At 49.8% G+C, this 27,054-nt stretch overlaps 1 protein-coding gene across 1 annotated transcript in view; it reads right to left on the bottom strand.

The window, feature by feature from the left end:
- ABCA13 (ATP binding cassette subfamily A member 13) overlaps positions 1-27,054 on the bottom strand; it is a 396,309-nt gene that overhangs the window by 264,417 nt on the left and 104,838 nt on the right. Inside the window, exons 20-26 of the mRNA XM_019450998.2 lie at positions 24,744-24,862; positions 14,076-14,239; positions 12,225-12,304; positions 11,402-11,523; positions 3,558-3,752; positions 1,121-1,285; positions 9-186 (exon numbers count right to left, since the gene is read on the bottom strand). Coding sequence (XP_019306543.2) covers positions 9-186; positions 1,121-1,285; positions 3,558-3,752; positions 11,402-11,523; positions 12,225-12,304; positions 14,076-14,239; positions 24,744-24,862 — 1,023 coding nt within the window. The remainder of the gene's footprint in view (positions 1-8; positions 187-1,120; positions 1,286-3,557; positions 3,753-11,401; positions 11,524-12,224; positions 12,305-14,075; positions 14,240-24,743; positions 24,863-27,054) is intronic.

The following is a 27,054-nucleotide window of genomic DNA, read 5'->3' as shown; positions in this document are numbered from 1 at the left end:
CGCCTTACTTGAATCTTCGGGAATGTTGAATTTTTCTTTGTCCCCTCCCAGGAGCTCATTAACTCTGGGCAAGTTAATGAACGAGTTGGAGCCGCTGAAAAACGACGCAGGCTCCTTGCAAAGCTTCTTCATCACGGACTGGAAAGAACCGAAGGCTGAACTTCTGGCCTGGCCATTCTGTGGATCCTGAGAACATGAGGCAAATAAGGTATCGCTCAACAGGGACTCCGCCTTCTGAAAGGGAACCCTGTCTCCAGCTGAACACACAAGGCGTTCACCACGCCCGAGCACGCAATCTGGGCTTCAGACTTCTCTGCCCTCCAAACACCCCACAAAACGTGCAGTGATTTTTCTGGACTTTAACCCATTAGGAGACACAAAGGCCACACTCACGCACACGTGCACACACGGGCACCAGCAAATCCTGGTCAGTCCAGTGATAAATGCTCAATCCATAAAAGATCGCTAAATCTGCGAATTAATGTTCTTCACGTTTGTCTACCGCTGAGTTCCCCCAGACACTTGACAGCTTTCCAAACTGCCCATCAGCTGATGAACACAGCGCTGTCCTACCCGAGGCGGCTGAGGACCCTGTCATACGCACCGCACCGTGCACCTCTCTCTGCACGTCCCCACGCACCTGCTCTCCCCGCGCATCCCGTCCAGGCAGACGGCGTCCAAGCAAAAGCTACCGTCACCCCACTAACTTCCTTCAAGTTTGTGTTTGTATTTGCAGTACATAATCTGTACTTCGTAAGCCAATTATTTGCATGTAAATAAACGTGAAGGTTTTTGAAAGCAATTAACTCTCGGGATGAAGTTAAACAAGCCTGTGGAATTTCATGTGTGCTCATACACGATGTAGGGATTTCAGACTTCACAGATGATGCGTGAACCCTTCCAACCACCATGTGGGGGGGATGTGGCTCAACGAAGTCTCCGACCTCCGGTTTTTAGGGAGATGCCCAGCGTTCCTGCCAGGCTGTTGTCTCCGCAGCCACAGAAAGTACTCCCATTGCTATGTTTTGCTGCCACATGCAAACTTTAGATGCTGGAAGACAAATACAGGCCAAAGCAGCAAATCTGAATATCTCCCCAGGGACCAAAAGTGAACACACACCTGTTGAAAGTCGGGCGTGTCCAGCAAGGCAGTGATTTTATTCACACGAAGAAATTCGGGAAGGTATTCCAGAACGTGGCCGGCTTTGGCAAGCAGGTGGCTGAGCCTGGAGACCACGTCCGACAGGGAGCTGAGCACTCTGCTCGCTTCCAAAGGCATCAGAGTCTCAAAGGGAAAAGACACAACATGAAATAACCAACATTGTACATTCTACTCTCATGAGCCTTGCGTGAGCAGTGAAAGCCTGGTTATTGGATTTTATTCTCTCTCGAACTAGGGAGACGTCTTGGCTGTGCCGTATCAACGTCCTCTTCATTGGCGTGCACCTGGTTCAGGTTTTCATCACACCCTTGATTACGCCAGCAATGCTCAAACGTAAACCAGGAAGAAATACAATCTGTTGTTAAAATTAAAATCGGGGGCCCCTTGGGGAGCTCAGTCGGTTAAACTTTCGACTTCAGCTCAGGTCATGATCTTGCAGTTTGTGGGTTTGAGCCCCAAGTCGGGCTCTGTGCTGACAGCTCAGAGCTTGGAGCCTGCTTCGGATTCTGTGTCTCCCTCTCTCTCTGCCCCTCCCCTGCTCGCTTGCGGTCTCTCTCTCTCTCTCTCAAAAATAAACATTAAAAAAAATTTAATTAAAATCAATTTCCAAGTATTTCTCTTTATCTTGGAGATGCCTAAAGTGGATATTTTAAGAGTGAAAATAAAACAATTCTTTTTTTTTAGGTTTTTATTTATTGATTTTTGAGAAGGAGAGAGAGCACGAGCAGAGGAGGGGCAGAGAGAGAGAGAGAGAAAGAGAGAGAGAGAGAGAGAGAGAGAGAGAGAGAGAGAGAATCCCAAGCAGGCTCTGCACTGTCAGCACAGAGCCCAAATGGGGCTCGAATTCATGCACTGTGAGATCATGACCTGAGCCGAAACCAAGAGTCAGACGTTTAATGGACTGAGACCCCCAGGCGCCCCCCTCCTGCCTGTGCATTTTAAATATACTTGATCTGAAAGTATTTGTTCTATGAATGTGTGTGCGTGTGTAACCTAACAATTACCCAGCAGAGGGAGGGGGACCACGAAGAAACTAGGCTGGGAAGGCAACCCCCTGTTTTCCTGACCCCAAAGCCGTCCCCCCAGTTTGGAAGCACTTTTGCCATTGTCAACACCTGTGTCACCTCTGATGAGCCCAGATGTCGGCAGATCCATCCCTGGGGAGGAACATGGAGCAAGGCTGGTCCCTAAGGGCACAGGCAAAGTTTCTGGAAGCGTAAGACTCAGTGTAGGACAGAAGACAAAGAACTTCTAGAAGAGGCAAAGCCCAGAAGGTGGTCAGCGGAGGTTAATGGGGGCGCCCCCGGGTTAGCTATGCTCACCGTCTACACGGCAGGGGGGGTCACTGGAGGTTAATAGGGGCACCCCAGGTTATCGTGCTCACCATCCACACGGTGGGGGGTCACTGAAGTTAATCGGGGCGCCCCTGGGTTAGTGGTGCTCATTATCCACACGGGGAGGTCACTGGAGGTTAATCAGGGCGCCCCTGGGTTAGTGGTTCTCAACGTCCACACGGGAGGGGTCACTGGAGGTTAATGGGGGCACCCCTGGTTTAGCCGTGCCCACCGTCCACACAGGGGGGTCAGTGGAGGTTAATCGGGGCACCCCTGGGTTAGTGGTGCTCACCGTCCACACAGGGGTGGTCACTGGAGGTTAATCGGGGCGCCCCTGGGTTAGTGGTTCTCACCGTCCACACAGGAGGGGTCACTGGAGGTTAATGGGGGCACCCCTGGTTTAGCCGTGCTCACCGTCCACACAGGGGGGTCAGTGGAGGTTAATCGGGGCATCCCTGGGTTAGTGGTGCTCACCGCCCACACAGGGGGGGTCACTGGAGGTTAACCGGGGCGCCCCCGGGTTAGCGTGCTCACCATCCACAGTCAACCCTCTCCCGCACACACTGTCCCGTCTGCCATGTGCGGGAGCGTGTGGGTCAGGTAATGAGCTGCTTCCCCAAGTGACCAGGGCCTGGCAGAGATGGGCACATGACGCTCCCAGGACAGAGGCTGTGGGTCTCAGGACATAATGGGGCAGAGAAGGCCAAGGCCAAGGAGGGGTGGGAGCAGCTCCTGATTCGCGGGGTGGCTCTCACAGCCCCAAGGAACCCCACATGGGGAAGGGCTTTTCCTTATTGGTCCTTCTGTGCTGACCACGTTGACCACCACCACCACTGTGCCACATGTCCCGATAGGCCTGATGCCAGGGGCCCCCTGGGAGGTCTCCTGGGCACCCCTTGCTTCAAGCCACCCCCCCCAGAGTCAGCGCACAGGAGACACAGAGGCTGGCGGAGGCTGGTGGGGTGTGCACCTTGCTGGGCCCCCACGGCCGCGTGGCAGGCCCCCTCTGCAGACGCCACGCCTCCCATGTCAGCCCCCCCCACCACGGTCACCCCCCTTACTTTGTAAATGAAACTCCGCAGATTCAGATTCTGACTCATGGACACAATCAGGGAATACACTTCGGGCCCGGGCAGGGCACACACTTCCCGCACCGCAGACCCCGACTTCTCGTCCTCGGGAAACGCCAGTAGCAGGCGAAGGGCGTCTAGATCACACCTTCCAGACAAAGCCACCGCAAGGACGCTCCAAAGAACCTGTTACAGAGCGGGAGGGTCAGAAGGGAGCATCCTCGGACACGCAGCCCCCAGGCACGGAGCTTCCTCAGCGAGGAGCCCCCCACAGCCCGCCCCCCACAAGGGCTGAGGATTTGCTGACAGAGCAAACTTCTGTGTGCTTTCAAGCATTTCGAACGGACACGCTCCTAAAATGTGCACACGATTCTCCGACGTTTGAAACAATCTGCCCTTTCTGATGACACGGGGGCCGCGCCACAGGACCAACCACCCTCCGCCCCGCAGGGCCCATGCATGCCACCCTTGCCTCCCTGAGGCTCTGACATGGAGCCTTAGTCCACACTTGGAGTCAAGCACCCTTCGCTCTTCAGCTGTCGGTGTGAAATCATTCTCTTCCGCCTCCCTTTCCACAACGACAACCAGACATCCAAGCTTGTGGTAAGTTTTTGAAAAGGAAAAGCATCCACATTCAGAGGAGAAGCTGAGGGCCACTTGCATCATCGTCTGGCTTACGAGCGCCGCACGCCTCTGCGAGGGGCTCCGAGGCACGACCCCGTCTGCAAACGGCTTTCAACCGTGACCTTCACAACAGGGCAAGGTGTAAAGCCCAATTTCAAAACCGGACTTCCCATGTATGTTTATACCACAATGCCTCCGATTGCATGACACATTCAGGCCAAGTGAGACCCAGCAGAAGCCATTATTCACTTATTAGGAGCCTCAAGAGCAGGCAGACCTCATCAGACGCCTTCATACCGTGCCATAAAGAGCCCAGGAAAACCACTAAGAAATAGAAGATTGTTGGGGCACCTGGGTGGCTCAGTCGGTGAAGCATGGGACACTTGGTCTTAGCTCAGGTCACGATCTCACAGTTCATGACTTGGAAACCCATGTCGGGCTCTGCACTGATAACGTGGAGCCTACTTGGGATTCCGTCTCTCCCGCCCTCTGCCCCTTCCCCGCTTGCGCTCTCTCTTGCTTTCTCAAAATAAATAAATAAACTTAAAAAAAAAAAAAAAAGGAAACAGAAGATTGCATCAATCAGGTTTATCAGTCAGGACAAACAGGATGTGCGTTGACGTGTACATGGGTGTTTTAAGGAATTGGCTCACGTGATTGTGGAGGGGCATGTCCAAAATCCAAAGGGTGGGCCGGGAGGCTGAGGGCCCAGGGATGAGTCATAGCTTGGGCCTAGAGGCAGAATTCCCTCCTCCTCTGGGAACCTAAAATCTTTTCTATTACAGCCTTCAACTGATTGGACGAGGCCCACCCACACCATGGAGGTTGATCTGCCTTATTCAACGTCTACTGATGTAAATGCTAATCTCATCTAAAACATACCTTCATGGCAACCGTTAGACTGGGGTTTGACCAAATATTCCTGGGTCCTCCGGCACAAATGGCCAGATGCTCCATTTATCACTGATGTACATTTTGAATCTCTGAGATACATTAAGTGTTTTCACACCTACTTAAACAAGGTGCCCTTCTTCATAAGGGACATGTAGGATCCAGACACAACTTGAGAAAGGTTCCTTAACGCCACCATTTGTCCCAGAGCAAAAATACATCTTAAAAATTGTGGACGCCTGGGGTGCCTGGGTGGCTCAGTCAGGTGAGCGTCCAACTCTTGATTTCAGCTCAGGTCTTGATCTCAGGGTTGATGGGTTCGAGCCCTGCATCAAGCTCTGTGCTGACAGTGCGGAGCCCACTTGGGATTCTCTCTTGCTCTCTCTCTGTGCCCCTCCCTCTCTCTCTGTCTCTCTCTCTCTCTCTCCCTCTCAAAAATAAACATTAAAAAACTTGCATACGCCTCTTTAACCAAAACGTGGAGGTCCCATGCCCTGTCACAGAACGACTACACACGAGAGCTCTGCCCTGCGGCATATCTGCATCCACTTCTCTGTGCTTTTCCAGACCTTACTCTTTATCTTTCCTGAATCTCACCAAGTCCACTTTTCCTGCTTGGAAGACACCAGAAGCAGGTGGGAGCAGGTGGGGAGTTAAACAAAAATAACACTTTTGTTGGGCTGGAAATGCCACGCCCGAGTCCTCGTCAAAGTGGAACGGGCGTCTTTCATCTGTGCTACTCAGGCTGACTGGCCAATTATCCGGGACAGGGACATCGGTGTGCCGATGCTCTTGCTTCACATTGGTGTGGGGGGAGGGGAGGGCCCAGCAGGGGGGTGGGGGTGGGGCGGCAGGCAGGTCCCTGTGCTGAGAGCCCAGGGCACCCCAGGGACGGCCTGGACTCTGCCCAGCTGACCGTTCTAGACTCAGACTTGCTGCTCTCAGACTAATTACAACCAGAAAGGAAACACTGTCCATGATGCAGAAGGACTAGAAACGGGGAAAGCGAGTCCGTGGTGTCAAAGTTGTGCCGGTGGAGCCACCAGCGAGATGAGAGCAGAGGGTGGAAACTCCATGCTCCACGTACAGACAGGGGTGGCGGGGCTCAGACCTGCTCAACCACCGATGAGCTATGAGCCACGGATGGGCATGAGCACCTGGGGGCAGCTGGGCCCTGACCCCGGCTCTCCCAGTAACTGATGTCATGGGTTATCTCTGCCCTGCGTGAGCTGCAGGCTGGCCCCTAGGGCAGCAGTAATGGCCCCCCTCGCCCACTGAGGCAGGCCCCAGTTCTGCTACAGGTCCAGACGGGAGACCCCGCTCCCCCTGGCTGGCTGGCTCCACTTCCAGAACATTTCCCCTCTCCAGACTCCACATGATAATGGGTCTACCATCTACACTATTTAGGAAGTCACGGAGGAAATGACATCTACCTGAGTTTTATTTCTTAAAGCAGATTTCAGGAATCACCACCACGGGGCAGGGTCAGTCCCTTGGATGTATTCTGACCCGTGGGCTATCTGGGAACTCTTGAAGAAAATGGCCGTGGCCACAAACCACGTGGGGAGAGTCAAAAGAGCCACGTCTATACAGAATTCTTTTTTTTTTTTTATTTTGCTTTTACATTTGTTTATTTTGGAAAGAGAGACAGCGCGAGCAGGGGAGGGGCAGAGAGAGAGACGCACAGAATCCGAAGCAGGATCCAGGCTCTGAGCTGTCAGCACAGAGCCTGACACGGGGCTCAAACTCACAAACAGTGAGATCATGACCTGAGCCGATATCAGACGCTTAACCCACTGAGCCTGCCAGGCGCCCCAAGAATTCTTTCCTTTGGACAGCAAAGTTATTAGGTTAGGACATGCCAGGACCCCAGGTTACGTACTGCAGCTGATTTAAGAGCCCAGACAAACTGATAAACAGGGGTGGCCACCCTCCTGCATTCACGACTTGAATAAATACCGAAATATGCTCCTGTCCCTTGTGACGGACAAGGCGAGCTCAACAAGACACTCTGTGAAGGAAAGCCAGGATTAAAAATACGTTGCAGTTTAGAAAAATTGACTGCAACTAGCAAGAGGCACTTGGGCAGGGATTAACACAAATCCAGTGAAGCAGGTTTGAAAATACATGTGTGTAAGCGGCAGAGACGTGTCCCGTCAGAAGCAGAGAGTGACACTTTTGATTTTAGAGATGGTGGAGTGTCTCAGGTGCCCAGAGGAAAAGGACCATAAACCTAGCCTCACAACACAGAGATGGGGTCCCTTGTGGAAAATGCTGGAAACTCAGCCTCCAGGGTAAGATGCCCCACACAGCCGGTCATGTCTTCTAGGAGACACCTGGCCAAAATCCTGCACATGGGCCAGAGACCCTCAGCTCCACTCACATTATTAACTATTTTTTTCTCTCTGGGGTGGGAGCAGTTGCCAGAACAAGCAGATTTTTAAAAACTTTGTTTTTAATGTTTATTTATTTCTGTATATGAGAGAGAGAGAGACAGAGAGACAGAGAGACAGAGTCCAAGCAAGGCAGGGGCAAAAAGAGAGGAAGACACAGAATCCAAAGCAGACTCCAGGCTCTGGGCTGTCAGCACAGAGCCCAACACGGAGTTCGAACCCACAAACTTCGAGATCATGACCTGGGCTGAAGTCAGACACTTAACCGACTGAGCCACCCAGGCTCCCCGCAAAAGAAGCAGATTTTGACCGGGGTCTGCTCTGGGGTAAGCAACGCCAAGAACGATCTGTTGCAGCTTTTCAGCAGACAGACTTCGTGTGTTGCAACAAAGGAGAAGAATGATATTGGCTAAATTCCCATAAGGAATCTCTGTGCTCCCAAACCGTGCCTGCCAGCTGTCAACAGTGCCCAGGGAACCAGCGTCGAGCAAGAGGCACCCCGGGCCAGTTCCACTGAGGCCCAGCCTCTCTGCCTGACGGAAAGAAGAAAAAGTCTCAGAATGCCTTCTCTCTCCGGAGCCGCCCCAGAGACATGGGAGCTCTTGAAGTGTCCCCTCCCCACCTTCCCCGACAAGAACACCCCCAAGAGGAAGAGATCTGCGAAGGACCATGGACAGCGCCCATCTCCCTAGCCCTCCTCATGCAAGGACCATGGACAGCACCCATCTCCCCAGCTGTCCTCATGCGCTTGCTTCTTTCGGGTAAAAAGCAAATGGACATCAACGGTAGACCAGACCCTTTGATCTCTCTCTCTCTCTCAATCTATCTGGGTCCTGACTCTGACATCATTGCTAATTTTAAAGAATAAAAATTTGGCTGAATACAAAGAAGGAAGTGACCGCTGACTCGAAGCCAACAACGCGGCATCACAGCATAAAATACACGGGCACCCCACAGGGCTGGTGGAGGGGATCCAAGCCCAGGATGGAGGCGGGCGAGGCGGACACAGGGGTCCCACACGCCCAAGTCTGGGATCTCGTTTTAATGCGATCTGCTGGTGTTAAAGAATGCAGCACCACAGGGGAGGGGAGCTGCCCACGGGCGCCGCCACCAGGCTCTTGGGAGCCAGAACTGAGGCCTGGGATCAGCGCCTCCTCTCCAGCTTCCCTGCCTCCAGCCCTGTGTCCACATCTCCAAGCCTAAGACTCTCCCACATGGCTCTTCACGGCCGGGGGTTTCTCATCACTCCCACCTGACCCCAACGCTGTCCGCTCACCCACACATGTGAACTTGCATGTGCAGCATGTGGGCCACTGCCATAGAAAGTTCTAGAACGTCCTCTCCCCTAGCACTTTGAGAAGTACACCTAGTGGAAGGGAAAATTTCAGTGAATGAATGAATGAATGAGGGTTCTTGCAGTCTGTCCAGGGCTCTCGTGCCACTGACAAATATTCCCTGCAGGCCACCCAAGACTCTGATGTCAGAAACTCACAAACACTGAAATCAGGAGAGACGAGTCCAGGGAGCGAGACATGGAGGTTTCCGCCAAAAATATTGTCTGCCTGACAATCCAGAAAGAACCAGACCCCACAGTGCCGTCCCCTCGCCAAACGTGACTTCTTTTCCTAGGGTCCAAAGACACGTGTGGGTCTGTGGATACACTGAGCTAGTGAAGCATGCACCTCATGTTTGGTTGAACAGCAGAAACGTGAGCTTTCGGCACACCTCCCAGTCACCTGCCCGTCCAGCTCCTTAGGCACGACCACGACTGCCATTATCAGTGAGGCAGAGGAGGACACGTGAACGTAAAACCCTGCACAACCCACAACCACGTCCATGGCAAGATGGCCTTACGAGGCGGGCCCGGCACTCCCGGGATAGAGCGCCAGCGACACCTGCTGGCTGCTGGCTTCGTCAGGCAGCCACCATCCCAAAGTGCTGGACCCAGCCCTTGTTCTCCATACGTAGAAGTCTGTTTCTCTCTGTTTTGTTGTTCGTTTGCCAGAGGGGAGGCGGGTGGGGAGACGGGCGAGATGGGAGAAGGGGATGAACAGGTACAGAATAGGGAAAACAGTCAATACCACTGAGAAATACTCATCGCTGTGAGCATCCATTATACATATAGTCGTCAAAGCACTACCTTATACACCTGAAGCTAACTGAATATTAAATGTCAACTATACGCCAATGGAAAAAAAAGGTGTCTAAACACCATACCAAACCCAAGTATGGTAAGAGCTTGAAAGGGACCCTGGAAGCTAGCTAACCGGTCCCTTCCCTTTACAGCATTGTTAGTCAGATACCAGAACTGATGCGGCCACTGCTCCATACCCCCCATTACAAGCTCCGGCAACGGAATTTTCCAAGACTCACCCTAAGGAACTTGGTGATACTGTCATTAGAATTTTGGGTTCCTAGCTTCTAACCTAGGTCTTTCTCACTGCAGATTAATTCTGAATGACAGGCACACCTTGGAAATACTGCGGGTTCGGTCCCAGACCACTGCCAATAAAGCGAGTATCACAATAATGGGAGTCAAATGAATTTTTCTGGCTTCCCAGGGAACAAAAAAGTTCCATTTGCTCTGCACTGTAGCCTAAGTGTGCAACAGCATTAGGTCTTTAACAAGTACATTTCCTGGTGAAAAAAATACTTTACTGCTTAAAAACACTAACCACCGGGGTGGCTGGGTGGCTCAGATGGTTAAGCGTCGAACTTCAGCTCAGGTCATGATCTCATGGTTGGTGGGTTCGAGGCCCACATTGAGCTCTGTGCTGACAGCTTGGAGCCTGGAGCTTGCTTTGGATTCTGTGTCTCCCTCTCTCTCTGCCTCTCCTCTCCTTGCTCGCTGTCTCTCTCTCACTCTACCTCTCTCTCAAAAATAAATAAACATTAAAAAAAAATTTTTTTAAACTTCTAACCACCAAATAAGCTTTTGGTGAGTCGTAACCACGGATCCCAGGTCACCGTAACAAATGCAATAATAGTGAACACATTTGAAACATCGTGAGAATTACCAAAATGCAATAGAGACATGAAGTGAGCAAACACTGCTGGAAAACTGTCACCGACAGACTCCCGGGATGCAGAGGTGCCACAAACCCAGAATGTATATAACTGGCAATGTCTGCTACACGCAGGAAGATGAGGCGTGCCCGTGATGGAGCCACCTGTCCGGGCTTGCCTTTGGATCCTGGTTATAGAATCAACATGAAAGTGAATGTCTATCGGGGCCCAGCTAATTGTCAACAGAAACATTCCCTGGAGAGCCATCTTCACGGTTACTGCTTCTAGAAGGTTCTTAGAACAGGAAGTAAACCTCTAGCTGGAAATGCCTGAAAGGGCATCTCAGAAAACTGCCAGCAAAGTCTCCTGCGACCCCAGCCGTGGGCGACACTCTTCCCACCTCTGTGCACGAGCTGCACCCAGCATCAGCCAGCGCACGGCCCTCCCTGTACCCCTTGTGTGCGCTGACCCTGCATCCCAGCCACCCAGGATGGGACACAGCTCATTACCCAGCTGCTTGCACCGATAAGCCAAGCCCTCCACACGCGGTCAGCACAGAAAGTTATTCTCAACTTAAAGGCAAGCACAGTTGATGTTTAGAATTTTCTACATGTTTGTTTTTGTACATTTTTAAGAATGTGCGACCCCTACTTAACCAAGCAGGGCTGCCCTAGGGGGTCGTGCATCAAGGTTGGGAGCAACTGGATTGAATACCATCACCAATTTTAGCCTTTCTGACCTCAAGAAGGCAACGTTGTAGAAGTAAAGACCCCAAGGCTTTGACATCGCCAGTGATGCTCTTTGGCGCCCAGCTTGGCCTCTTAACCCTTCCTGCCTCCAGCCAGCCCCTTGGTGCAGTGGCCCACCCCCTCCCGAGGGACAGTGGCCGGCTCGGTGGGCAGAGACGCAGGGGCACCGCACCTGCGAATGGGAGATGCTGGCTTCTAGAACACTGTGGATGGTCTCGTTTGAGACATGGATGGAAGATTGGAGCTCCCTGGTGAGCTTGGAGACGTTCTGCATCACATCTTTGACTCTGACATCTGAAAAATAATCAAAGGGAAGGGAATTCTGTAACGATAAATGTTTGGGTTGTTGCTAACTGTGAAAACGAGAATCCATAACTAGACCGCAGTGAGGATCATCCAACTCACGATAAACACTAGACAAAGTCACGCCCTCTGGAGCCCGGATCATTCACACCAGAGGCAAGGCAAACCCAAGGCGGGCAGTCTGTCCCTGCTTACGTGACTCCTCTCTCTGACTGAGACTTGTATATTTTAGGGTCTCCTCCAGAAAGATGTTTTTCTTAGGGGACAGTGACAGTGCCTGCAGGAAACTCTGTCCCCATATTTACTTATCCCACGTTTTTTAACAAGAGGAGGATCGCATGAGGATTTTTCCAAAACTCACTACATGGGGCATGCTGCTGCTTCGCAGGTGTTATGAATTGTACAGACTAAACAGAAAACAGACTTACAGACACCGAATGGCTTGTCCAGAGAGGCAGGGCCGGGGCAAAACCCAGACCACGGGAGTTTCTCATCCTTCCCGCTCCCGGTTTTGGTCCCCAGGATTTTAGGACTTTGACTTTCCTTTTTGACCCCAAATATGTCAGAGAAGCCAAGCTCTGAATTATTTCCCACATACAGTAACTTCCCCTTTGTAGGTTTTACCTTAGGAACATATTTGTGTGAGAAAACACAATCTTTAAGGATGCGAACTTGGAGGCACCCCATCTTACCTTCAGTCACTGTGAAATTCCTGAGGAAGGCCATCACGGGATTCCCCGACAACCAAGTCTCCTCGAGGCTTTGGGCCAACCTAAAATGGCACAAAATTAAAGCTAATTTAGACAAAATAAAGCCCCGGAAACAACGGTGAATAACACTGCTCCCGTTCCCAGGAGAGGAGTTGGATCGCATCACATTTCCACAAGCTTCCTCAGATAATCAGACACAGCGCACCCCCTGACGCTCTCTGAGTGTGAATGCCCGACACCATCGTGGCTCCGGGAGCATCCCCTCGGGGCCCCTGCCAGGCGAGAGGAGTCAGGGGGATAAGGGTGTGCCACAAATGACTCTGCATTGATGGAAACAACAGACAGGATAGATCACGGAATGCGTAGGAAGCTGGGACCCCAAGGAGTCGGGTGAACATCATTCTTTCTGAGTCATTTGCAGGATACAAAGTGTCTGAGCTCCTCCTCCGGGGGCACAGACATAGAGGACACAGAACAAGGCTAATCCAATAGGAAAGCAGTTTCAGGAATCAGTGACTGCCCTTACAAAACGTATTCACTTATTTATTTACTTAAATTTATTTTTCTTTTTAGAGAGAGAGCATGAGCTGGGGAGAGGGGCAGAGAAAGAGGGAGATAGAGAATTCCAAGCAGGCTCCAGGCTCAGTGCAGAGTCCAACTCGGGGCTCGAACTCATGAACCGTGAGACCATGACCTGAGCCGAGATCAAGAGTTGGATGCTCAACCACTGAACCACCTGGGTGGCCCTTATAAAACGCATTTGATACCATATTGTAATCTCTAACGTTTGATCTAGTATCTCGATCATCAATAAAGTTAGCCTTTGAGCTAATGCCGCTCTTATATTTCCCACTGAAAACATAACGTTATGGGGGCGCCCGGCTGGCTCGGTCGGTGGAGTGCACGACTCTCGATCTTGGGGTCAGGAGTTGAAGCCCCACGTTGGGTGTAGACATGACTTAATAAAAAATTAATAATAGGGGCTCTGGAGTGGTTCAGTGAGTTGACCATCCAACTCTTGATTTTGGCTCAGGTCATGATCCCAGTGTCATAGGATTGAGCCACATGTTGGGCTCGTCTGAGCATGGAGCCTGCCTGAGTTTCCCTCTCTCCTCTCTCTCTGCCTCTCTCTCTCTCTCTTTCTCTCTCTCTTTCTCAAATAATAATAATAATAATTAATTAAAAACTTAAAAGTCATGAATGGGGCACCTGGGTGGCTCAGTCGATCAAGCATCCAACCTCAGCTCAGGTCATGATCTCGTGGTTCGTGGGTTTGAGCCTCGCGTCAGGCTCTGTGCTAATAACTCAGAGCCTGGAGCCTGCCTGAGTTTCTCTCTCTCCTCTCTCTCTGCCCCTCCCCTGCTTGCTCTCTCTCTCTATCTCTCTCTCTTTCTGTCTCTCAAAAATAAATAAACATTAAAAAAATGTTTTTAACTTAAAGCCATGGAAAATTTGATGTATTTATATACATATTCATAGTATGTGGTACACATTATTGTCTGAGATTCATAACTTAGAAACTCAAGACATCTTTTTCTTTTGAGGGGGGTAAAAAGAGAGAGAGAGCAGGTGTGGGGAAGAGAGAGAGAGAGGGGGGACAGAATCTTAACCAGGCTCCACGTTCAGCACAGAGCCTGACTCGGGGCTCAATCCCATGACTCTGGGGTCAGACCTGAGCCAAAATCAAGAGGTGGACACTCAACCGATTGAGCCACCCAGCCGCCCCTTGAGGTCCTGAGATATCTTTATGAAGGAAACCGCGGGGAAGGTGGGGGAAGGCGGGGGAAGGCGGGGAAAAGCACGGGGAAGGCACGGGGCTGAGCTCGCACATACGTGTGCACACGCTGTCGGGCCAAGTCCAGCACCGGCTCGCATTCACAATCCTGGTCGGTGGCGTGTTCCAGGCTAGCCTTGAAGTTCACCAGGGTGCTGGAAAGATTCCTGCTAAGACTTTCACAGTCCAGCTGGAGGGGTGAGGACCATGTCTCTTCTATTTCCTAGAAAACAGCAAGGATGTGGTTAGAAACACACACACTTCTTGGTAAGGGCTCCTGTCTGGTTTCTGGATCAACACGTGCTTGATCCCCCCCACCTAACGTGTTCCCCACCCCACCCCGGGTACGGCGTGTGATTATTTCCTGGGCCTCGGGAGACGCAGCACCAGACACAGGGCACGTGCGAGCAGGTCTGCTGGCTCCCTCGCACTGCCATCAGTGGCTGGGCCACGGGGGACCATCTCTGTGCCCTCCTCTGCCACCGGCCCTCCAGGCAAGGGGCATGTCCTCCCCGGCCTGACAGGGTGTGAGCACAGCCCAGCTGGTGACCTGGCATTTGGCCTCCTGGAGTCTGTTCCTGGTTTGAAAACTGACACTTTGCACAATTCCCAGCCACAAAACCGACCACTGAGAAGAAACCATATGTGGTCGTCCATCCATCAAGTGGGTAAAAGCTGGGTCTGCCCTGTCCTGAAGTCCGCAGCACAGCCCGGAAGCGCCCGATCTTCCCCTCGGCGAGGGAGGTGCTCCCAGGACTCCCAGGGGCTCGATGGAATCCCCCAGTCTAGACCTTGACTCCAGGAGTCCTTCGTCATCTCAGCGTCTTCTTACGAACGTTAACCAGCTTCACAAGAGACCATTTCATAAAAAAGGCTTTTAAAATAATCCCTATAAATCGGTAAAAACGCAAAACTTCTTTCCTATGTAACAATTTGTGACGAACACGGGAGAGCTGCACGTGCATTAAGTACGCGTAAGACACACAGGCTGGTCTGTACCTTCCCCCGACACAGAAATCCCACCACATGTCAGTCGGTCACAGCGCCAGCACCGTGTTCGCATCCTCATATTGTATTTACATCCCACGACCCTTCCTGATGGTGGAAGCTTGGCCCCAGGTTATGCAATTGCAGGAAGAAAGGACCAGAGGTAAGCGACACTTTCATGAGATTTCTGCTGACCACAGCTTCCACACGTTTCCCTCACACCCACCTTAGCTGCTCTCACAAAGGAAACCACAGATCACTCAGGTGACCGGAGAGCGCGAAGAAACACGCGTTCCAGGGAGAGTTACATGTGAAGAGTACTGCGTGAGGAGGCAGAGGGACCTGAGCCCAGGAGTCGCTTGGCGCAGCCACGAGGATCTGCCTGGGGGCCTGAGACTTGGCAAGGCAGTGGGGAGCACTCCCACGTGTGCGCACACACACGGCACTGTGAAGCACCCCCACACTTGGCACCAGGGAGCACCTACGCAGCCCCGGGAGCACTCACACACATGACACTGTGAAGCACCCTCGCAGTTGGCACTGGGAAGCACTCACACATAGGGCATAGGGGAGCACGCACATGCCAGGCACCTGGGAGCACCTACACAGCCGTGGGGAGCACTCACACATGGCACTGTGGAGCACCCTCACACTTGGCACCAGGGAGCACTCACACACCGGGAACCTGGGAGCATCTACACAGCCTTGGGGAGCACTCTCGCACTTGGCACCAAGGAGCACTCACACACAGGGCACACACAGGGGAGCACTCACACACTCGGACCTGGGAGCACTCAAACACTCAGCATTGGGAAGCAATCACACACAGGGCACCAGGGAGCACTTACACTCAACATCTGGGAGCACACACACACATGGCACTGGGGAGCACCCACACAGAACACCGTGGAGCACACACACAGGGCACCAGGGAACACTCACACACAGGACACCAGGGAACAATCCCAGACATGGAACCGGGGAGCACTCCCACATAACACTGGGAGCACTCATACACGATCAGAGCACCCAGATCCACACCACCACCACCACCAGCAGCAGCACAGCACCTGGGACCTGCATCCCGGGGGAGCCGACCCAGCCAGCAGACCACCACACACCCGGCACCTCTTCACTAACTCGCCCAGGATCATGGCTCCCTTTCCCAGTTCACGTTTTCCCCATCGATTTGGGAATGAAGCTAGAACAGAAATCTTATACAATGGTTCAATCATTCACCCATTCAGAAAACCCCTCCTGAGCACAAGCCCAGAGTGGTGAACACAAGACACAAATCCCCTGCCTCCCAGAGGCTTGCATCCTGGAGAGGAACCCAGAGGACAGACAGCCATCGGGCAGAGCATCTGCAAGATGGCTGGACATCCAGACCCCATCTCAATATCCCCCTCCTCCGTGGAGGCCCCTCTTCCCAGCACACAGGTCACAGATGCATCCAGGTCAGAACTATGGGTGCAACCCACTTCTGAGAACGTGGGCTGAAGAAAATCCGCTGCACGGTGCTGCCTTCCCTTTTACAAAAGAATCTTTAGTTCGTACTTTGTAATTTTATGCACATGAAACGTAATGCTACTCATTTACAATATTCCTGTTCTGGATTTTATTCTTAAATTTAACAACGCAATAATTTTGATATATAGGGGGTTGCAGAGAAAGGAAAGTGCATGCCCCTCCCCAACAGCAAGGACACTGGAAGGAAAGTTCTGGCTTCCTTCATCACAGACACCCCACACTCCACGCAGGAAGTGTCGGGGACAAAAGCTGAGGCTGACATTCGCGAGGCTGTGCTTTGGGGACAGGCTAAGGCGACCAAGCACACGAGTCAGACTCTGGCTAAAGAGGTCTGTAATCCCATAGTTGCTGGTCAGTGAGGTGAACTCCGTCTGTTGTGCAGAGGCAATGATGCCCAGGGGGGCTCCAAAGGGCTAGATCTGGGGGGAGGGCAGGAAGCCCCCAGTCCAAGCTGGATCCCAGCCACATTCTCCATGTCAGGACTCACTGGGCACTTGCGTCATAGTTTAATGTAAATTTTGATCCCCCTGACTGCTGTTTTCCACCACTGAGGGGCATGAGCGAAAGGCGGTGTGGGGCCACACCCCCAACCCTGGCCTCATCGACTTGGCCAGGGCTCTCACGTCCCCTGGCCCTGAGGCGATTCTGTGTTAGAACATTCCCTTCAGTCAGATGCCTGGATGCTAAAAATAGCTCCAAGCCTTTCCCTCACCTCTGCCGGGCACAGGGCACTTCACACCCCAGCCGGAGAGCATTTCTGATTCTAAAAGCCTCAGGCTCTTGAAAACCTTGATCTGTCCTCGAGGCTTTGGCATCCTGAGATAAGCAAAATTCTATTTTTGTCACGAAAGACAGGAACGTCGGCTCTCTATCAAAACGGACCTCGCCGTTTCCAGCCAGAACCGTGGACAATCCTGATAACTGGAACTAGAAACCCAATCCTTGAGGCAGCTTTGAATGCTGGCAGTTCTGGCCTTGTTCTATGATTGCAAACTTCACTCGGCACTCAAAAATCGGCTGTTGGGTTTTTTTGTTATGGATCCACATTTAATACAGGACAAAGACCTGCAGGAGGCACAAATAAGATGTGGAGGATCTAAATAAATCAACAGGCCACCAAGGCGTCATCTCTGCAGAAGCCCCCTGGCTTCCCAAACACGTCACCCCTCCTCGAGCCCGACGCAGGGCCCGGGACTCTTGCTCCTCAGCGAGGGAGGCCTTCCATGTCGTCACCGGGTTTGGGGCTTAGCCTCACTTCCTCCAGCCTGTCCAGCACCCCTCTCTCTACTCGGGGTGATGATCCAGCTTCCACTGGACATATGTTAAAGCAGCATCACTGGAGAACACAAGTGATAAATGGCGTCCAGGATGAGCGCTTGAAGGAAAGAAGGTTCCGGTACTGGCATGTTCTCCAGGAGTCAAAACCCACGACGGGCTTGTAAATGTTTAGTAACTGGCTCCCTGGGTAAAAAGATCTTATTCATAGAATTTGCCAATTTCCGTGGTGTACATGGCGTCTCCATGGCCTAGCTCAAGCCACCAGCACGACGTCCCTGAACCCAGAATTGGGAAGAGGTAGGGGCGCCTGGGTGGCTCAGTCGAATGTCCTACTTCGGCTCAGGTCACGATCTCGAGGTTCGTGGGTTCGAGCCCCGCATCGGGCTCTGTGCTGATGGCTCGGAGCCTGGAGCTGCTTCAGATTTGGTGGCTCCCTCTCTCTCTGCTCCTCCCCCACTCATATTCTGTCGCTCTCTCTCAAAAGTAAAATAAACATTAAAAAAAATTTTTTTACAGAACTGGGAAGAGGGGTTGACTACAAGATGGCGGTGTAGGAGGATGCTGGGCTCACCGCGCGTCCTGCTGATCACTTAGATTCCACCTACACCTGCCTAAAGAACCCAGAAAACCGCCAGAGGATTAGCAGAAGGAGTCTCCGGAGCCAAGCGCAGACGAGAGGCCCACGGAAGAGGGTAGGAAGGGCAGCGAGGCAGTGCGTGCTCCACGGACTGGCGGGAGGGAGCCGGGGCGGAGGGGCAGCCTGCCGGCCAAGCAGAGCCCCCGAGTCTGGCTTGCAAAAGCGGAGGGGCCGGACGGACTGTGTTCCGACAGCAAGCGCGACTTAGCGTCTGGGAGGTCATAAGTTAACAGCTCTGCTCAGAAAGCAGGAAGGCTGGAGGACAAAGGGAGGGAGAGCTGCTGAGCCCCCAGACGGCAGAGCTCAGCTTGGCGGGGAACAAAGGCGCTCGCCAGCGCCATCTTCCCTGCCCATCCCCCAGCCAAAATCCCAAAGAGAACCAGTTCCTGCCAGGGAACTTGCTCGCTCCGCGCAAACACCCAACTCTGTGCTTCTGCGGAGCCAAACCTCCGGCAGCGGATCTGACTCCCTCCCGCTGCCACAGGGCCCCTCCTGAAGTGGATCACCTAAGGAGAAGCGAGCTAAGCCTGCCCCTCCTGCCCCCGTGCACCTCGCCTACCCACCCCAGCTAATACGCCAGATCCCCAGCACCACAAGCCTGGCAGTGTGCAAGAAGACCAGACGGGCCACACCACCCCACAGTGAATCCCACCCCTAGGAGAGGGGAAGAGAAGGCACACACCAGTCTGACTGTGGCCCCAGCAGTGGGCTGGGGGCAGACATCAGGTCGGACTGCGGCCCCGCCCACCAACTCCAGTCATACACCACAGCACAGGGAAAGTGCCCTGCAGGTCCTCACCACTCCAGGGACTATCCAAAATGACCAAACAGAAGAATTCCCCTCAGAAGAATCTCCAGGAAATAACAACAGCTAATGAACTGATCAAAAAGGATTTAAATAATATAACAGAAAGTGAATTTAGAATAATAGTCATAAAATTAATCGCTGGGCTTGAAAACAGTATACAGGACAGCAGAGAATCTCTTGCCACAGAGATCAAGGGACTAAGGAACAGTCACGAGGAGCTGAAAAGCGCTTTAAACGAAATGCAAAACAAAATGGAAACGACGACAGCTCGGATTGAAGAGGCAGAGGAGAGAATAGGTGAACTAGAAGATAAAGTTATGGAAAAAGAGGAAGCTGAGAGAAAGAGAGATAAAAAAATCCAGGAGTATGAGGGAAAAATTAGAGAACTAAGTGATACACTAAAAAGAAATAATATACGCATAATTGGTATCCCAGAGGAGGAAGAGAGAGGGAAAGGTGCTGAAGGGGTACTTGAAGAAATTATAGCTGAGAACTTCCCTGAACTGGGGAAGGAAAAAGGCATTGAAATCCAAGAGGCACAGAGAACTCCCTTCAGACGTAACTTGAATTGATCTTCTGCACGACATATCACAGTGAAACTGGCAAAATACAAGGATAAAGAGAAAATTCTGAAAGCAGCAAGGGATAAACGTGCCCTCACATATAAAGGGAGACCTATAAGACTCGTGACTGATCTCTCCTTTGAAACTTGGCAGGCCAGAAAGGCTTGGCACGATATCTTCAGTGTGCTAAACAGAAAAAATATGCAGCCGAGAATCCTTTATGCAGCAAGTCTGTCATTTAGAATAGAAGGAGAGATAAAGGTCTTCTCAAACAAACAAAAACTGAAGGAATTCGTCACCACTAAACCAGCCCTACAAGAGATCCTAAGGGGGATCCTGTGAGACAAAGTACCAGAGACATCCCTACAAGCATAAAACATACAGACATCACAATGACTCTAAACCCGTATCTTTCTATAATAACACTGAATGTAAATGGATTAAATGCGCCAACCAAAAGACATAGGGTATCAGAATGGATAAAAAAAACAAGACCCATCTATTTGCTGTCTACAAGAGACTCATTTTAGATCTGAGGACACCTTTAGATTGAGAGTGAGGGGATGGAGAACTATTTATCATGCTACTGGAAGCCAAAAGAAAGCTGGAGTAGCCATACTTATATCAGACAAACTAGACTTTAAATTAAAGGCTGTAACAAGAGATGAAGAAGGGCATTATATAATAATTACAGGGTCTATCCATCAGGAAGAGCTAACAATTATAAATGTCTATGCGCCGAATACCGGAGCCCCCAGATATATAAAACAATTACTCATAAACATAAGCAACCTTATTGATAAGAATGTGGTCATTGCAGGGGACTTTAACACCCCACTTACAGAAATGGATAGATCATCTAGACACACAGTCAATAAAGAAACAAGGGCCCTGAATGATACATTGGATCAGATGGACTTGACAGATATATTTAGAACTCTGCATCCCAAAGCAACAGAATATACTTTCTTCTCGAGTGCACATAGAACATTCTCCAAGATAGATCATATACTGGGTCACAAAACAGCCCTTCATAAGTTTACAAGAATTGAAATTATACCATGCATACTTTCAGACCACAATGCTATGAAGCTTGAAATCAACCACAGAAAAAGTCTGGAAAACCTCCAAAAGCATGGAGGTTAAAGAACTCCCTACTAACGAATGAGTGGGTCAACCAGGCAATTAGAGAAGAAATTAAAAAATATATGGAAACAAACGAAAATGAAAATACAACAATCCAAATGCTTTGGGACGCAGCCAAGGCAGTCCTGAGAGGAAAATACATTGCAATCAAGGCCTATCTCAAGAAACAAGAAAAATCCCAAATACAAAATCTAACAGCACACCTAAAGGAAATAGAAGCAGAACAGCAAAGGCAGCCTAAACCCAGCAGAAGAAGAGAAATAATAAAGATCAGAGCAGAAATAAACAATATAGAATCTAAAAAAACTGTAGAGCAGATCAACGAAACCAAGAGTTGGTTTTTTGAAAAAATAAACAAAATTGACAAACCTCTAGCCAGGCTTCTCAAAAAGAAAAGGGAGATGACCCAAATAGATAAAATCATGAATGAAAATGGAATTATTACAACCAATCCCTCAGGGATACAAACAATTATCAGGGAATACTATGAAAAATTATATGCCAACAAATTGGACAACCTGGAAGAAATGGACAAATTCCTAAACACCCACACTCTTCCAAAACTCAATCAGGAGGAAATAGAAAGCTTGAACAGACCCATAACCAGTGAAGAAATTGAATCGGTTATCAAAAACCTCCCAACAAATAAGAGTCCAGGACCAGATGGCTTCCCAGGGGAGTTCTACCAGACGTTTAAAGCAGAGATAATACCTATCCTTCTCACGCTATTCCAAGAAATAGAAAGGGAAGGAAAACTTCCAGACTCATTCTATGAAGCCAGTATTACTTTGATTCCTAAACCAGACAGAGACCCAGTAAAAAAAGAAAACTACAGGCCAATATCCCTGATGAATATGGATGCAAAAATTCTCAATAAGATACTAGCAAATCGAATTCAACGGCATATAAAAAGAATTATTCACCATGATCAAGTGGGATTCATTCCTGGGATGCAGGGCTGGTTCAACATTCGCAAATCAATCAACGTGATACATCACATTAACAAAAAAAAAGATAAGAACCATATGATCCTGTCAATCGATGCAGAAAAGGCCTTTGACAAAATCCAGCACCCTTTCTTAATAAAAACCCTTGAGAAAGTCGGGATAGAAGGAACATACTTAAAGATCATAAAAGCTATTTATGAAAAGCCCACAGCTAACATCATCCTCAACGGGGAAAAACTGAGAGCGTTTTCCCTGAGATCAGGAACACGACAGGGATGCCCACTCTCACCACTGTTGTTTAACATAGTGCTGGAAGTTCTAGCATCAGCAATCAGACAACAAAAGGAAATCAAAGGCATCAAAATTGGCAAAGATGAAGTCAAGCTTTCGCTTTTTGCAGATGACATGATATTATACATGGAAAACCCGATAGACTCCACCAAAAGTCTGCTAGAACTGATACATGAATTCAGCAAAGTTGCAGGATACAAAATCAATGTACAGAAATCAGTTGCATTCTTATACACTAATAATGAAGCAACAGAAAGACAAATAAAGAAACTGATCCCATTCACAATTGCACCAAGAAGCATAAAATACCTAGGGATAAATCTAACCAAAGATGTAAAAGATCTGTATGCTGAAAACTATAGAAAGCTTATGCAGGTAATTGAAGAAGATGTAAAGAAATGGAAAGACATTCCCTGCTCATGGATTGGAAGAATAAATATTGTCAAAATGTCAATACTACCCAAAGCTATCTACACATTCAATGCAATCCCAATCAAAATTGCACCTGCATTCTTCTCGAAACTAGAACAAGCGATCCTAAAATTCATATGGAACCACAAAAGGCCCCGAATAGCCAAAGTAATTTTGAAGAAGAAGACCAAAGCAGGAGGCATCACAATCCCAGACTTTAGCCTCTACTACAAAGCTGTAATCATCAAGACAGCATGGTATTGGCATAAAAACAGACACATAGACCAATGGAATAGAATAGAAACCCCAGAACTAGACCCACAAACGTATGGCCAACTAATCTTTGACAAAGCAGGAAAGAACATCCAATGGAAAAAAGACAGTCTCTTTAACAAATGGTGCTGGGAGAACTGGACAGCAACACGCAGAAGGTTGAAACTAGACCACTTTCTCACACCATTCACAAAAATAAACTCAAAATGGATACAGGACCTGAATGTGAGACAGGAAACCATCAAAACCTTAGAGGAGAAAGCAGGAAAAGACCTCTCTGACCTCAGCCGTAGCAATATTTTACTCGGCACATCCCCAAAGGCAAGGGAATTAAAAGCAAAAGTGAATTACTGGGACCTTATGAAGATAAAAAGCTTCTGCACAGCAAAGGAAACAACCAACAAAACTAAAAGGCAACCAACGGAATGGGAAAAGATATTTGCAAATGACATATCGGACAAAGGGCTAGTATCCAAAATCTATAAAGAGCTCATCAAACTCCACACCCGAAAAACAAATAACCCAGTGAAGAAATGGGCAGAAAACATGAATAGACACTTCTCTAAAGAAGACATCCGGATGGCCAACAGGCACATGAAAAGATGTTCAACGTCGCTCCTTATCAGGGAAATACAAATCAAAACCACACTCAGATATCACCTCACGCCAGTCAGAGTGGCCAAAATGAAGAAATCAGGAGACTATAGATGCTGGAGAGGATGTGGAGAAACGGGAACCCTCTTGCACTGTTGGTGGGAATGCAAATTGGTGCAGCCGCTCTGGAAAGCAGTGTGGAGGTTCCTCAGAAAATTAAAAATAGACCTACCCTATGACCCAGCAATAGCACTGCTAGGAATTTATCCAAGGGATACAGGAGTACTGATGCATAGGGGCACTTGTACCCCAATGTTTATAGCAGCACTCTCAACAATAGCCAAATTATGGAAAGAGCCTAAATGTCCATCAACTGATGAATGGATAAAGAAATTGTGGTTTATATACACAATGGAATACTACGTGGCAATGAGAAAAAATGAAATATGGCCTTTTGTAGCAACGTGGATGGAACTGGAGAGTGTGATGCTAAGTGAAATAAACCATACAGAGAAAGACAGATACCATATGGTTTCACTCTTATGTGGATCCTGAGAAACGTAACAGAAACCCATGGGGGAGGGGAAGGAAAAAAAAAAAAAAAAGAGGTTAGAGTGGGAGAGAGCCAAAGCATAAGAGACTGTTAAAAACTGAGAACAAACTGAGGGGTTGATGGGGGGTGGGAGGGAGGGGAGGGTGGGTGATGGGTATTGAGGAGGGCACCTTTTGGGATGAGCACTGGGTGTTGTATGGAAACCAATTTGACAGTAAATTTCATGTATTAAAAAATAAATAAAAAATAAATTAAATAAATAAATAAATAAATAAATAAAAAGAACTGGGAAGAGGTGGACAGCAGCCCCCTCCAGTGGGGCACCTCCACCAGTTGGACACAGCCCACATGGGCAGTCTCCAGGAGAACAGACTCAACAGCACACTAACATCGTTAGGAATTGAAGAACCTCTGTTTTTCACGTAACTTATTCTAACACACGTTCACAGAATTTGCTCAGTAACGAGTTGCTGTTCAAGAGCCAGTGTGCAGACTTCTGGGACGGGGACGGCCCGCGCTCACGGGTGCACGTGCTCGCCCCAGCACAGCCCTGGCAGAAGCCGAGGGGAGGGGAGGGGAGGGGAGGGGAGGGGAGGGGTGGGGTGGGAAGGGGAGGAGAGGGCTCACCCCACGGCCTAGCACCCGACGCAACCTCGCAGGGCCAGTCGGGATGAACGTGAAATTCCGGGACACGTGGCGGAGGACAAACCTGGTAGTGGCCGTGAGCCAAGGCGGCTGCTTGTAGCGCGGGTGAAAGGACACGCCATGCCCCACCTCGCTGGCAGCTCAGAGCAGCACACATGATGTCCTTCGTCAGGGAAGGGTTTTCTGCCAGAGGAAACACACAGCCACGTCATGAGGGCATGATCCTCTCCCCAGACAGCTGCTCTCACCGAGCCATCTCTGAAAGACTCAAATTGATTACAAGTTCATCTACATTTCTTAAATCGTCGAAATGAGGGGCACCTGGGTGGCTCAGTCGGTTAAGCGTCCGACTTTGGCTCAGGTCATGATCTCACGGTCTGTGAGTTCCAGCCCCGAGTCGGGCTCTGTGCTGACAGCCCGGAGCCTGGAGCCTGCTTCAGAATCTGTGTCTCCCTCTCTCTCTGCCCCTCCCCCACTTGCTCTCTCTCTCTCTCTCTCTCTCTCAAAAATAAAAATTAAAAAAAATTTTAAAAAAGACTAAAAATCTCCCATGGGGTACCTGGGTGGCTCAGGTGGTTGAGTGTCAAAAACTCTTGATTTTGGTTCAGATCATAATCCCAGGGTCATGGGATTGAGCATGGAGCCTGCTTGAGACCCTCTCTCTCTCTCCCCTTTCCCCTCTCGTGCTCTCTTTCTCCCTCTCTCTCTCTCTTGAAAATAAAAATAAAAATAAAAATAAATTAAAAAATTAAAAATCTCCCTAAGTACCCACACCTCCAAAGCCTGCAACCTTGCACATACTAAAAGAATAAGATAAACTTTGTAATTCTCTGGAACATCCTTCCTGATGATGATTTGTTGATGAGCTCTCCATGTAACAAAGAACATACCCGACCTGCACCAAATGTTCCTTCCCGGGAGCACGCTCCTCTCTGGGAAGACTGTGTATCCTGGGCAGCTGACCTCACATGGGCTTGAACTAAACTCCTTCCTTTTTTTACAATTTCTAAAAGATTTGCTCATGTTGCATCGACAGTAAGAATCTGCCCAAAGGCTGGTGCAGCATCCACAGCCTTCTGCAGCCACGGCCGCCTCTGTCCCCGCTCATCCCTGGTGTTCCTACCTGCTTCCCAAAGCCACCTGCACCTCCTGCAGGGCGGGTCATGCCTCCTGACCCTGACCGTGAAAGCTCATGCCTCAGGAGTCCCTGGCCCCCTCTGAGTCCCCTCTGAATCCCCAGTTGTGCATGTCCCTGGCTTGCGCATGTCCCGCTCACGCACGTCCCGCTCCGTGCACGTCCCTGTTCACGCACGTCCCTGGTTCCTGCAGGTCTAGTTTCCGGCACGTCCCTGCTCACGCACGTCCCTGCCTCAGGCACGTCCCCGCCTGCACACGCTGCAGAGAACCTAGCAGGACCTTTGAATGTCTTGTCTCAGGTCACTGCTGGCCCCCAGCCCACACCTTTGCGCCTAGTAGATGTCTGGTAAATATGGTCACCTTACTCATTATGCAAAATAAAATAGCTCATTATGCAAAATAAAATACATTGTCAGGAGTAGCAAAATCTTTTCTATTTTCTTCAGTTCGGCAAAGAATTCGGTCCTACTTCTTACATTATGACGTTGTTTGTCAAAAGCAGTTTTTAAAAAAGCTGCTTTGAACTATGGTTGACCCTTAAGCAACAGCGGTTTGAACTGCACAGGTCCATCCACTTGCACGTGCATTTTTTACAGGACAGCACTACAAATGTATTTTCTCTTCCTTAGCATTTTCTAATAACATTTTCTTCTCTCTTAGCTTAGTTTACTGCAAGAATACAATGTATAAGGGGCTGCCTGTCTGGCTCAATCAGTAGATCGTGGGACTCTTGATCTCAGGGTTGTGAGGTCAAGCCCCATGCCGGATGCTGGATGTAGAGATTACTTAAATAAATACACTGTAAAAAGAATACAATGTATGATACACAGAACATACAAAACACATGTTAATTGACCTGTTATGTTAAAGCTATTGGTCAAAGGTAGGCTATTAGTAGTTAATTTTGCGGGTAAATCAATAGTTATATGTGGATTTTCGACAGCATGGGGAGTGGATGTCCACCCCTCATCATTCAAGGGCCAACTCCATATACAATGCAGTCCACATAGAATACACCCAGTCTTGGGGAGCCTGGGGGGCTCAGTCGGTTGAACATCCGACTTCGACTCAGGACATGATCTCACAGTTCGTGAGTTTGAGCCTTGGGTCAGTCTCTGTGCTGATGCTTAGAGCCTGGAACCTGCTTCAATTCCGTTTCTCCCTCTCTCTGCCCATCCCCCACTCAAAGCCTCCCCCTCCTCTCTCTCAAAAATAAATAAACATTAAAAAAATTTTTT

The sequence above is a fragment of the Panthera pardus genome, unplaced genomic scaffold, assembly GCF_024362965.1.
Source record: "Panthera pardus isolate Hobbes unplaced genomic scaffold, ASM2436296v1 HiC_scaffold_8, whole genome shotgun sequence".
NCBI lineage: Eukaryota > Metazoa > Chordata > Mammalia > Carnivora > Felidae > Panthera > Panthera pardus.
The sequence above is the reverse complement of the archived record's forward strand: the minus strand, read 5'-3'. Positions and strand labels throughout refer to the sequence as shown.